This window comes from Cyanistes caeruleus, chromosome 3, assembly GCF_971803275.1.
Source record: "Cyanistes caeruleus chromosome 3, bCyaCae1.hap1.1, whole genome shotgun sequence".
Lineage (NCBI taxonomy): Eukaryota > Metazoa > Chordata > Aves > Passeriformes > Paridae > Cyanistes > Cyanistes caeruleus.
In genome coordinates, this window is record NC_141703.1 from 90,644,738 (window position 1) to 90,658,583 (window position 13,846).

Below are 13,846 nucleotides of genomic sequence, written 5' to 3' on the forward strand. Positions count from 1 at the left end.
TTCCCACATGGACAGGAAAGTGGCCTTTGCTCTGGAAATGCTCATTGTGCTCAGGGATTGGCTTAACTCTCATGAGTATCCCAGCTCTGCCTCTCTCTTGAAATTACCAAAGACCAAGGGTTTCATGGGATGACACTTTTTCCAGTTCAAGGGCTTTAGGATTTTTGTGTTGTTTTTGGAACTCTGAAGGCATTTTTCCACACAGCATTGTAAGTTTAAAAGGGCAATCTGTATTTGGGGTTGGATGCTAAAGTAGGGAAAAAAGGGCAAAGGAGAGATGCTTTACTCAGTAATTGGACTGTGAGCAAAGAGACTTCATGGAAGAAGTCTTTTTCCAACCACACAGGATAATTACTTCCGAATTGCAAAATTATTTTGGAACGGCTCAGTAATAAGTTGCAAACACTTAGTGGCACATATTTTACATGCAAAACTAAGGATGATGTGGAAAAAAAAAAAAAAAAGAAAAGAAAATGTTTCCGAATAATCAGAAGTTTCACAGCAGATGGGTTTTCAGGCTGTTGAACTACCACAACAGAGAGGACTTGCTATTCAAGTTCAGAAAAGCTTGACTTCTAATCCAATCAACGCTGATGAAGGATTTGTTGCCGACTCAAGTACCACTCAAATTCTATTTAAAAAAACCCTCAACACACCATTAACAGAGTAGCCTGGAGGAGGGTGGGGAAAGGCAGGAAGCCTTATTATTACTGAATAAAGAAATGGCATCAGAAGACAACCAGCAATTATCAGTTTAGGAAGTCCCAGATACTGTACTCATCCCTCGCTTTTTAAGAGGGGAGTTAGGTGATCTTTTCTTTCTGATGGCACTATCCCAATTTTTTTGGCCACACATAACCCCAGCATGCATCCAACAGGTTGAGTATCACTGAATTAGCAGCTTCAAGTCTCCTCACTGTGTTCCCCATGAGAACTTTCCACGTGTATCTCCTCCAGAGACATGGGCCAACTGATTTTATCCTGGCTTGCAGTTTTTTCCCCATAGGACATGTCTTAACTTAGAGCAGTAAGTAATTAAAAATAAACATTTCCTTACCCTTGTCTGTGAGCTTTTTTGGAGTGACCTGAGTAGTGGGAGTATCCCGAATATGTTGACTCTGTATCCATTGCAGCAGACATCGGGTCTGCACGGAAGGGGCACAGATTTTATTTAGAAGATGGGTTCCTGGTGCTCCTGAGGTGGAGTCCGTGGTAAAAGTGCTTTCCTGGGTACTCTTTGCTTCCCAGTCATCGGTGAGATCTGGGCCTCAGAGATTGAGTGAGCTTCACTTAGAAGGAATCTGATCAGAGGGGAGGGGAGGGAGGGTGCTTGGCTTCTCACGGTCGACCTAAGAAAGGAGAAAAGGTATGGAAGTGCACTCTAAGCAAAGCAAGACATCATTCCTACTGCAGGAATTCCCCCACTTTGGCCACATGTCACACTCATCAAGCCTGTCCTGGTCAATACTTCTCTCTCTGATCTAGTTGAAGAGCTTTAAATGAACTCAATGCATTTGTTTTGTAGAGTTTAGCCCATTCATCCAAAAATCTGGAAGAGACAGTCTAGGTCACCTGGTAGACAGTGACTTGGAGAAGGCACAGCAGCCCGAAATTCACCCACAGAAAAAGGACCAGGCTTGGCTTCGACACCACACCTCTTCTGCTGTGTGACACACAGTCCAAATAACCCCAGATTCAGAACAGCAGCATTATAAGCCTATTTACAGGGGGATAAGGTGGGGGTGATGGCAACTTCCGTAGGAGAAATGCTGGAAAGAATCAGCCCACCATGTCTGAACCTGCTTTGTTTTCACAACTGCAAGTTGTGCCCATTATACAGGCATTAGTTACTGTACGATCAATGGCACTATGAATACCTCCCTCTCTTTCTAACCTATGCCTCCAGAAGCTATTTTGGGCCTCAAAGAATTCAATTTTATTAAAAATCATCTCTATATATACACATACTAAAAACACTGGGGAGAGTCGATTAGAGATCACATCTAGCTTATATGGGCCAGCACTTCTTACAGTGTACTTCCATTTGGAACAGTAGCTGAAGTCACATCTGTAACGGGCAGAAGAGGGTCGTGTTTTTTGGAACAGGAGCAGGGCAACATTAGAACAATTCCCAACAGTAACATGTCAAAAACCCTGAGCCCCGTGGGAAGGAAGGGTAGACATCATCCCACTTTCCAAATCCACATCCTGCATGAGGCGAGAAGAGAAACAGAAAGGAGGAGAGTTAAGGAGTTAATCACCAGTTTGGGGAAACACGTAAAATAGGCAGGAGGGAAGGGCTGCAGCTATGGACAGAGGTACCTTGGCACAGCCCAGCTCTTCTGTGGCACACAGGAGCACTCTCACTTGCCTTCTGCCCAGGCAACTGCTGCCTCCAGCCAACACAGGACGACAGCTATGCTGTGCTTTCACAGTGGGCAAAAGAAGACTTTAAAATTAAAACAGATCCCTCCGTAATTTTCTGCTCACAGCAGTTTTCAAAGCTGTTAGCAATAAAACAGGCAACCACTGCTTTGAGCCCTCTCCTTCCCCAAAGACAGAGGGACAACAACAGAAATCCTGCTTTGGCTATTCTTGCCAGCCATAAGATTCCTCCACTAACACCTCCAGAAACCTCTCTCAGCATAGCAGAGAGCTCTATGACATGCAAGTGGTGCAAAAGAATGAAGCCTCTTCCCCACAGAGCTCCTTGGCTGGCAGTGCAATCTGCAACAAAGTAAAGCTGCATCCCCAGTGCATCCAGAGCTGCAGGTATTGGCACAATGCTTGGGATTTCCAGGGCTCCCAGAAAGCAGAAAGGCGTGGGGACCTTCTGTGTACACGATTCCCAAGCTCTAAGGGCATATCTTACCTCGAGAAAACTTTAAGGCATCAGAGAATAACAGAAAGGAAAAATAAGGATGGGACCATAAGGCCTGGTTTCAGGAGGAAAGGAATGAGGATGGATTTAAACAGTAAAACAATGCCAAAGCACAAGCACAGTTTGGAAAATGGCATCATTACTGTAACAAGAATAAAAATCCCCCTGTCTAGGATGTGATGTTAACACTCATTAACTCCCTAGACTTGCACACAGCCTGTACCTTACAGCTCCAGCAATAGGCTGTGACTCATTAAAGCTGATTTTTACCTCTACTGTTCTGCTAGGCAACCACAGAAAAATCTTTTCTCTGTGTTTGTCTTCCTCTGATAAATGGGGGTGAGGCCATGACCCCCCTATGTTCAAAAAGCACTGTGAGGAGACGGCTACACAGGACTTTGCAGTCATTAGGCATCACAGATCAGAAACACCCTCAGCTGAACAAAAGGTGACAAGTTATTGTAGTCTTAACATCACTGTTTGTGATGTTACTGGAGTCCCTTTGAGAACAACCATTACCTTCACAGATACATATCACTGCATTACAGGAATAGGAAAAGCAAGGAGAGCTGCTGGCATACATCAGTATGGGTTATGTATTTTTCCTATCCCTCTAGGAAAGTATAAACTCTCACCCTTCTCCTCTAACCACATAATAGAATTTTCCGCCAAATACCTGGGTAAAAGAATCAGAGCTGAGACGGGGACTGGGAATAGAGCTCCTCTTTTGACCCCTCTCACCCCAGCAGCACAGGATCATACTTCTCTGAAGGCCTCTGGGAACATTTCTGCAGGTAAAGGCTGCTGTGGAAATGCTCACACTGCCTGGACAGGAACCATGAACAAGCAGTGCCCATTTGATGGCGAGTGAAGCAAGGCAGTGCTGGGCACCAGGCAGAAAAGACTGACACAGGAACGGCAGGGCAGGCTGGATCACGCCAGCTTTCCTTTTCTGTGTAAGCAAGAGCAACTGTTTTGACACAGCTCTGTGAAAAGTCAACAAGGCGGCCCCCAAAAAACATCAAGTCTCCTGGATCACCATCAAAAGCAGTAATCTTAGAGGTATTTTCCAACCTATGTGACTCTATGATGAACTCAGGGATTCTGCACCTCCTCCATGCCCTGACTGAAGGATACACCAGTGGCTAAATAGATCTTCCTGTCAAGGCACTCACAGGGCAGTAAGGAACAAAATACATCTACCCAAACTCAGCCGGAAAAAGCAGAAGACCACTGGCTTTGCCTGATGCCCATCTTTGACTGACTGTCAAGAAGGCTTCCTAGGTTTGTCCAACAGAGGGTAGCCTGGATTGCTAGACAGACACCACTTCCAGTCAAGGAGGGAGAAGCACAGTTCAAACACACACCCCCCCAATAGCCATGCCAAGCCAGTTACCCACCTCCTGGTCTGTTTCATAGCAGGAAGGCAGGGCAGCCTTACACCAGAAAAGCTTCTGATACTGTGGAAGAGGTAAGGACAGGACCAAAAGACACTAAACTACATCTCTGGGTTGGAGTTCTTCCAATGGCATAGACAGAAGTCAGCCATGGATTAGCCCAAGAGTGCCCACTACTAAAGCCTGAGGAGACCTAGAGAAGACAAGCTGTACGTGTGTTCTTCGTAACACAACCATATCCAAACTAAGCACAGACTGCACATCTCCACTACTACATAACTGTTAATGATAATTCCTACCCTACCCCTCTGGGCAAGAACAAGCGTTCTCCTTAAAGCAGCAGCCCCATCATTTGGGGCCTCAACCCTTCACAAAAAAGCGTGAATTCAGAGCCCAACGTAGCCAGTCGAAATGGCTTCACAAAAGATCATTACACCTCGAAGGACTGAAGGCATTACACCACTGAAGGCATGGTCTGTTTGCAGAGCTTCTGGCCCTGCATGAAACAAAGCTCTGTTGGCCTGAGGGTACAGTTGCACTGTATTTCTGCATTGACAAGAAAGCTGGTGTAAGTAGCTTCCACCTCCGCACCACGGTTCACCACTCTCGGTTGTGTCAACACAATTCCCAGCAAGCAAACAGCTCTGCTGGAAAACAAAACAAAAAATCCCTTTTCTCCCCCCTGCCACGCTTTTGTCTTGGATCCTTTCCGTGACCTAGTTCACAGCACAGCTCAAAACATCAAAACCAACATCAGGGTGAATAGCAGCACAAGCGAACAGCTAGAGGGAAGATGGGAATGCCTCCTCTGCTCCACCACAACAACTGTATAAACTGTACACCCAGAAATTTGCTCCCAGTAGGGCCAGCACTCTCACTTTGCCTTTCTGATGACAGAAAGAAGCCATGTACTAGATGGAAAACAATGGTAAGGGCACCCCAAAGTAAATGTTGGGACCCTGTGCTGGCAAGGAGGACTGCCGCACCCTGCGTGACAGTGAAGAAATATAGTTACCCTGAATACCACAGAGATCACTCTAATTACAGTTTCTACGCAGCTACACAACTCATTGTAACTCCCTCTTTTCACATGCTCATAAATCTCAAAAAGAGTTCTTCTGAATTGCTATTTTCCACACTGGAAGCCCAATTCTATTTCCAATGAAGTTTGCTTTGTGATCGTCTTCAAGGGAGCTCAGTTTGGCTCCCAGCCCAAGAGAAATTTAAAAGAGCAAGTTACATCTTTAAATCAAAGAGGGCAAATGCAAACAAAAGTTCCCCTTTACATCCCATGCTTTCCCAATGGAATTTCTCCTGTGAAGTTGAGACAAATAACTCCAGAGCAGCTCATCTTTGAAATCTTTGCACAGTTTCAATCTCGCTCTGTTTAAAACTTGCAATCAATTAGAGTTGGTTTACCAGTCAGTTCATGAAGCTGTGTGTATTTGGAAGTGCCATCTGGAGCGCAAGCAGCCACAAGTGTCCGCGAGGATGTGCGCACGACTCGGCTCCAAACGCCGTCAGCCTCACTCGTTAAACAGCACCAGCTGTCTGTGGAGTAATGGATGCCCACGAGCTACTGCACTGAGAAATCTTTTTTTTTTTTTTGCCTTCATTTAGTGAAACGAAGAGCTTTGCAAATCAAACACACCGAACCTCAAGCGCTGAGGGTTCAAAAGTAAAAACAATTACGATGGCTAAGCAGCGAGGAAGCTTTTCCAACTCTGGCACTGGCTTGGCTGCACAGTGCTGCTGCAGCTCATTCCCATTATTCACTTCAGGAAAACGAGAAGTTGCGTAACGTTCAACTGCAGACATAGTAAGACCTATGAGCAATGCCACAGGAACCTCTTGCTTTTGAATTTCCTGAGCAGGCCCCAATCCAGCAACTTGATCCGTAAGCACAGAAGTTCATCCATGCTAATCTACTCGCAGAGCCAAGACTTCCAGTTTTAACGAGCAATGAGCTTTGGGAAACAAGGTTTTTCTAAAATATTGGTATTTATTTTTGCATGTCATTAAGGTCAATTTTGGCCTTCAAAATACATATAACTAAACCAGGGCTTTTACTCTATGGTGGTGGCTCTTGATTTGCAAGCCCCTTATTCTAAAAAAAAACCCATTTACTTGTCAGCAAATTCAAGCCCTCTAGCAATAGGTTCTCTTTTCTTCTGCTCCTCTGAGGCTCCTCAGAAAGATTTCATAGATCCCCTGGAATTTCCAGCCCCAAAGCTGAAAGCCATTAGTCCATGACATGCATATTTCAGAAAGAAAAGCCACTTGGTTTATTGAAGCAATCCACTGTTTAGTCAGAACACGCAACAACACAGGTCTGAAAACACAGCAACTGACCAGAGAAATGCCCAGGCAAAACCTCCACCCAAGTGAGAGGTGTTTCCAGGCAGTAACCCCCAGCCTCCTGCCCCCCTGCTACACAGCTGGAAGCTCTCTACATGGGGCCCATCTGTGAAGCACTTCTCTGGAGGATGTCCTTTGCCCACTCCAAGAGCCACATCTGTGCTGTCCAAGTTTCTGAAGCACAATGAGCATTCAAGACTATCATGCAAACTACGCCTCAGTGCCATCCTGTCAGACTGGTGAAAGCTTGTGCTTCCTCACTCATGTGCTGCCAGACCTTCCAGTGCTCCTCTTAATCCAGAGCCATGCAACGTGGTACAAGCCAGCCTCAGGACACCAGAGCACCTGGGACTGTACACAGGAATACAGTTTTCCATATCGACATTTAAAACTGTACTGAAACAAGCGGGGTAAAGAATCTCACAAGACACTGCTGACTCTGCCTATCCCAGCAGGCAGCACCTGCACCTCATTTTCAAAATTTAGTTTTAGCCACAGCATTTAGATACTGAGTTAGCATTAAAAGGCATGAACTGCAAAAGGTTTCTCTACTGAAAGAGCACACCCCCCCCTTTAAGACACTGTGTATCTGCCAGCATTTTCTATATAAATTTAGAACAAAAAAGAAATGTACAGACCTTGTGCAAATCCCCAGCACACAGCACAGTGGGACTCCACAGTATGGTGTCTATCTCCCTCATGCTCAAATCTGTACAAGTCCAATGCCATGCTGTCTTTACAAGGAGAGATGGCAAAGGTGTTGACCCCCGAGGAAACAGCCACTAATTTTTAATTTGACCCAAGTCAGAAAATTCTGACATACAGGCTAATGAGAAATTAAAAGAAGTACTAAGATAGTTTTTACACGGGTTCATTTTCTTCCTCCTAGTGACATGGAGAAACATGAGCCTACTGTTTCCTACCAGCAGAACTGGACATCACAGTTCTCCACTCAGGTCTGTCTCTTAGGTCCCCAACACAGCAGCACAAGCCCTGCAGCAGCAAAGCCACATTTCTGATACCATCCTTTGCTTTGGCTGCAAGAGGTGGGGGTGCAAGGAAGGCAGACTACAACACCACAACACGCACTTCTGCTAGGACAGCTGCAGGAGTGCTCTCCCAGTACTGTATCCCAGTCTCACAATGACAGTAAGCCCTCTCCAGGTGCACATACCCATAAGACAACAGCCACCAGGAACAATTGCCACTACAAACCAAAAACAAAAGGCCAGAAGCACTGGGAGCTGCTGGTCAGTGGCTGTGAGCAGTTTGCCTGGACGGTTCCAGGACAGTCTGGGATTATTCCAAAATTTCAGCTATAAGGGAACGTTTTTAAAGGAGGCTTTCTACAAGACACCATTCACATTTATTTTTCAAAATTAACAACTGGAGCGATCACAGAGCCAACATTGGCCTCGTAGCTGTGGCCAGCTAAGCAGCCAAACCCCAGTGGGGGAAAAGAGCCAAGCACGGTCAAAACGAAGCTTTTCAAAGGTGGCAAAGCTCTGCTGAAGCTCCCTTCTCCACAGCTCTCCTCCCTGAAGTTAGGCTGAGCTCCCAGGCAATGATATCACAGAACATACTTCATAGCATCTTAATTTGCACTTCCAGCCAGCGTGACTCCATTTCTTAACTCTTAATAGCTGCACAGATCTTGCGGGCAGCTCACTACTGACAAACCCGGGGTTAAAAAAAATTCCACTGCTCCAAACAGTGACAGAATCGCCCGCCTCCCCAGACGGAAAGTCAAGTCACTTAAGCTTTCACAGACTCTGCAATTGAAAGCGTTCAACCCCCGGCATAAGAGTTAGCTCACCACCTTGACAACCTTCTGAATAAAAGAACCAAATCCCCCGTGTTATTTCGCAGCAGCTCTCCTTCCCGTCACTTCTGCTCCCCCTCCCGCGCTGCCCAGCGGGATGAGCCCAGACACAGAGCAGTTTGTTTCACACGGCGGGGGCAGGCGAGGCACCCTCAGCACAGCACTCACACCAGCGCGGAGCCTCTCGCACCAACAGCGCACGGCTTCCTCGCAAGGCGAGGTTCGGCAGCCGGAGCGGCCCTCGCCGCCACCGAGGGGCTTATCCCGGGATGCCGCGATCGCGGACCCGCCGCCCCTGCAGCCTCACGGCGGGCAGGCAGAGCCCCGGCCGGCAGGATGGAGGCCCCCGCCCGCCTTCCACCCCCGCCCAGGCACGGCAAGCAGCGCGGAGCCCGGAGAGCGCCGGGCAGGGCAGCGGGAGGCGGCGGGCACGGCGGGCTCTCAGCCGCAGCGCCCGGCCGGGCACCGACCCTGCGGCCAGGCGCGGGAGCCGGAGGCTGCCACACCGCCGCTCCCGCCGCCCCAGCACCGGGGTCCCGGCGGCGGGAGGGCGTGGTGGGGGCAGCGGCATCGCCCCCCGCACCGCGGCCGGCCCCGCACGGACGGACGGACGGACGGGCAGATGGACGGACTCACCTCCCTCCCGCGGCCGTCCCATGCCGCTGCCGGCACCGACCCGAGCCGCCTCAGCCGCAGCGCCGCTCCCCGCCACCTTCCCCGGCGGCGGCCGCCGTCGCTGCTGCCGCTGCCGCTTTCCGCTTCCTGTGCCCGGCACCGCCCCGCACCCCGTCCCTCCCCCGCCGGAGCCACCGCCCCCGGCCGAGGCTTCCCTGCCCGGGAAGCGGCAGCTCGCTCGCTGAGGCTCCTGCCCCTGAACCCCCCGGGCCTGGGCCCTGTTGCAGCCGCGGCTGGCGGGGCTCTGCGGCGGGACCCGCTACTCAGCCCTGAGGCCTGGTCTGACGCTTGAACCTCTGCCTGTAGTTCAGCCTCCTCTGCACCTCGGGGCGTACACACGCTCCTTCACATCTCCTGCCGCTGCTTTCCCCATCGCCACCCTCCTTGCTCCCGGTGCCCACCCCACGAGCCCCGCAGCCCTTCCAAGGCTCTGCAGCTCTCCTCCACCCAGCCACGCTCCTCGCCTGTCCTATGCCGTCACCCTCTCCCTCAGGAGACAGATCAGTCCCTTGGAGCTATCCCATCCCAGACTACGGTATCCCTTGCGTTTCCTCCAAGGCTAAGTGTATTGCTAGGAACCCTAATGCCTCGCTTTCGGGACGGCTTGGTCTCTTCCTCCAGCCAAAGCCTGCAGCGCCCTTTGCCCCTGGTCACAAGAAGGCTGCCATGAGGAAGGAGCTCCTGCCGCCCAGGGAGAAGGGCCTGGTTTGCCTGAAGCCTGCCTTGGGCACCAAATTCCTGGCACCACTTGCTCTGGACAGGTGGGAAAGAAACAGGAGAGTCCTATGTTAGCCCATGACAGTTTTTCTACATGTAAATGTTGTTGCTATTTAATTTCACCTTTGGGTTGGCTTACCCTTTAAAAGTATTTAAGTTTTCAGGACAGACAATGAGCTAGCAACTGGGAATGTATGTAGAAAATCTAGAGCTCCTAGATTCCAGTCCTGCACTTTGAACTGCTCAGGAATGACCCAGGCTGCAAATGGAACAAATGCAGAAGAAATGGAAGTTATTCCTATTAGACAGTGTATGTTTTGCATTACTATGGCTTCTGTAGTCGGCATCTTTTATTTTTCCCCTCCACTTTGCCTTCACTCCTTTTTTCCAAAATAATGCCAGAATTTCATTTGTGGTGCTTGCCCCCTACTCAACACCCATAGCCCACAGAATGACTTCTCAATGAAACAGTCAACTGGGAACGACAAGAAACCTTTCCATATCACTCTGATTTGGTAGTTACATTACCTCCTATTTTGCATGGCATACCTGCTTACCCAACCCTGTGACTGACTGGAAGAGTCTGATATCAACTGATAGGCTCCATCTTGTATTATGCATCAACATGTGTCTAAACTTGCCCACGGCCTGAGTACTCTGCTGCATTCCAGGGACTGTCTCTGCCCTCAAAAGCGTCTGACACCCTGCTGAAAGCCTGCCACAGTCTCACTGCCTGGTAAAGGGCATGGCTCGTGTCCTCCCTGCTCAGAGGTGGGCAAAATGAGACAAAAGACAACAGGCTTGAGCTTACGCAGGACAGACATCTGGGGCAGGGGAGAGACTTGCTACAAGGAGCAAGGTTTTACCTGTGCGGTGCTGGGGAGATCCTGCCCTGCCTGAAAGGCCACAGAAGCTCAGGGGGGAAACATCAACAAGGGAAAGAGGCCTTTACCAAAGATCTTTAACCAGACTTCTTCAAAACCAACAAACTGCTAAATCTCTTTTCCTACTATGTTTCTCCAGCAGCTGCTCAAGAAGATTCAGAGGATTTCTCAACATTCGTTTCATGGTTTAGAGCGGCAGGACTTGTTGCAGTACCCCATGGAAAGGAGATTGCTAAGAGATCTAAGCTAGGGAAGTATACAAACCTCAGTGAGGACCAGCAGCCATGCCCTGCCCAGACCTGCTGCAGATACCTGTTAGACCCAGCAGTGCAGCCCCTCACACCTATCTAGGTCAAGGTGCTACACGGAACACTGGCAAAGGAGGAACAGACTGAAGATGGGCTCAGGGGAAGATTCTGAGATATCGTTACATGCTTATCTCTCATCATCTGTTTAAACCTCTGAGACATGAGGAAATGTTTCATGTGAGTCAAGCTACCTGTGTAGTAGGGTCGTAGTTCAGAAATTTGTGAAGTCCTCTGCTCCCATACACTACTGAATAGGCAAAATTAGAGTTGATTAGGGTTTTCTCTGACATACCTGAGTGGGTCACGTAGGTTCACAGGAGAATAGTTTCAGTTGGAATGGACCTCTAGAGGTCGTCTCCCCACTCAGAACAGGGTCAACTAAAGCAGGTTGGTCAGGGCTGTGCCAGGCAGGTTTTGAACATCTCCAAAGACAAGGAGTCCACAAACTCCCTGGGCAGCCTGTTCTAGTGTTTAACACATGCATAGTAAAAATGGGGTTTTTCTCATGTTTAAATGTAATTTCATATATCTCAGTTTGCACCTGTTCCCTCTTTTCCTTTCACTAGGTCCCACTGTGAAGAGTCAGGCTCCGCTTTTTTATTTCCTTGCAAATGATATTTATACATATTGATACACATTTACACACATCAACTCCATCCTGAAACCTCTTCTCAAAGCCAAAAAATCCCAGCTCCTGGTGCATCAGATGCGCCCATGATGATTCCCTAAATCATGTTAGTGGACTCCAGTATGTCCATATCAAACAAAGTTGGTCTCTGGTTCTTCCATTCTCCTCTGCTTTGATCTTTTCCTGTTCCTGCTGGAACAGGGGCCAGGAGATGTTTTAGGAAGGATTTGTAAGTGGTCAGGTATATGGTCCAGCACTGCTTTATGGCACAATCTTAGATGCACACACAGATAGGTGAGGAGCTCAGACACTCATATGAAGCCAGGCCCAAAGTGTTTCATGAAGTGGCACGCAAGAAAGGGATATGATTTCAGAGTCTCCATCCCTTTCTGCAGCAGACTTGAGATAGTTTTATGAGATCATAAATACCTTTGATTTGCTCCAAATTTGTCTCTCTTCTATGGAAAAAACAAAAAAAAGCAATCCTTATCATGTGAATGTCTATGCTGCAACCTCAAATTCACTAGAAGCAGCAGAGAAAGGCTAGTAGATGCCCTGCACTTATTTCAGCAAGTAAGTTAATAAAATATTTTTTTTCTGCTTAAGCCACCAAAACCCAAGCCTTTTTCAGATTTTCAAAAAGCAGCTTCTGTCTTTCCTTAACTCTCTGTTGATTTGTTTTTAGCAGCAGCAACATGATTAGCATTCTCATTTCATACAGCTCCTTGAGGGGGTTGTTTCTATCCTTAGCTTCGAAGAAACACACAGGAAAATGTTACAAGTGTAAGCAGGAACCTTCTCTTCCTGCTTGAAACATGAGGATCCAGACAGTTCCTGTCTTCATTACATTTTCTGAAGGGTCTACGTGCCTCCCCACCACTGCAGTACCACCTGACCTGGGCCAGGATGGATGGATGGTGTAGTCCAACATGAAATACACACCCTTGCAAGAAATTAAAAATGATACTGAGATCTGTGTTCTAGAGAAGACACTCATATGTAATTCTGCTAATCCATCTACTGCATGCCTCAGGGTTGGACTTTGCACTGTGACAAGTATGAGTTGGACAGAATACCAGGGGGAGACGAGGCACTTTCTGAAATGTGGACATTATCCTTTGTTATGGCAAACCTATTAGGGTTTTGAATCATTTTGTCTTACGCTTTGATTTGCTGATCACAGTGCATGAGCAGCACTGCTATTCACTGAAATCACCTGAATAAAGGTCTACATTCTCTCTTCCAGGATCATGTACTGTAAAGTGGTGGGAGTTTTCACACAACATGTATGTTACACTATTAAGTCATCTCCCAGCTCAGAAGCTTGCTTTTCTTTTTCCTCCACAACGCTGGCTTGTTTTCAATAAATCAATCTCCTTATCCTTATATTTTTCTACTGATCATTTTCATGGGTCAGATTCTGCTCTGTTTGGAGATACACACATACTATATTTTTGTTAAGATACTGAGGTTGAATTTGATGTAGCTTTTCTCCATCACCTTGGAAACCAGTCTTCTTTCCTCAAAATCCAGGCTCCACCTTCCCCAAAACACAGTGACATATCCAGACAATTTTTGTCTCTGACAAAATTCAGTGACAAAATCACATAATTGATTATGTCCATAAAACCTGATCGATTTCTGAGCTTGGTATTGTTTTTACTACTTCCTGAATAGAAGGGAAAGATCATTCTCAAGTTACAGGCCGCTAAAGACAAAATTTGTGTGCATAATGCCCTGAGAATCAAAGGCAGTGCTTTGTCAAGAAACACAAGCGTGAGCTGAGCCAGCACAAGTATAAATGTCACTCTGAATTACAGCCTGCTTTTATACAGCATCAGCTGGAGCCTCCAGCACAGGGTGCAAAGTAATTTCCTGAGACTGGATGTCACTTCATAGGTCCTATCTGATGAAACTCCTCATACAGCCAATCTGAGCCATGCATGATCGTGCTCTCAGCCACTGACCTCACTCCAGCAGCTTACATCGAAAGTTTAAGTAAATGCACAATGACAGAAGAGCACAAGGTGCCACTTTTCAGCTCTTCTGCTGCAAAAAAATCTTATTTAGAAGAAGAGAGAGAGAGAGGCCAGAGGGACATGACTACAAAGTAACTCCTTCCTTCCCTTTTGGGTGGCTGCTATTTAGAAAGGGAAAACGCACAGTACTGCGCAGC

At 47.7% G+C, this 13,846-nt stretch overlaps 1 protein-coding gene across 1 annotated transcript in view; it reads right to left on the bottom strand.

Moving 5' to 3' along the window:
* Positions 1 to 9,242, bottom strand: part of VANGL1 (VANGL planar cell polarity protein 1) — a 45,936-nt gene extending 36,694 nt beyond the window's left edge. Inside the window, exons 1-2 of the mRNA XM_086882834.1 lie at positions 9,095 to 9,242; positions 1,058 to 1,349 (exon numbers count right to left, since the gene is read on the bottom strand). Of these exons, the coding sequence (XP_086738960.1) occupies positions 1,058 to 1,140 (83 nt within the window). The 5' untranslated portion in view covers positions 1,141 to 1,349; positions 9,095 to 9,242. The remainder of the gene's footprint in view (positions 1 to 1,057; positions 1,350 to 9,094) is intronic.
* Between the last annotated feature and the right edge of the window lie 4,604 nt (positions 9,243 to 13,846).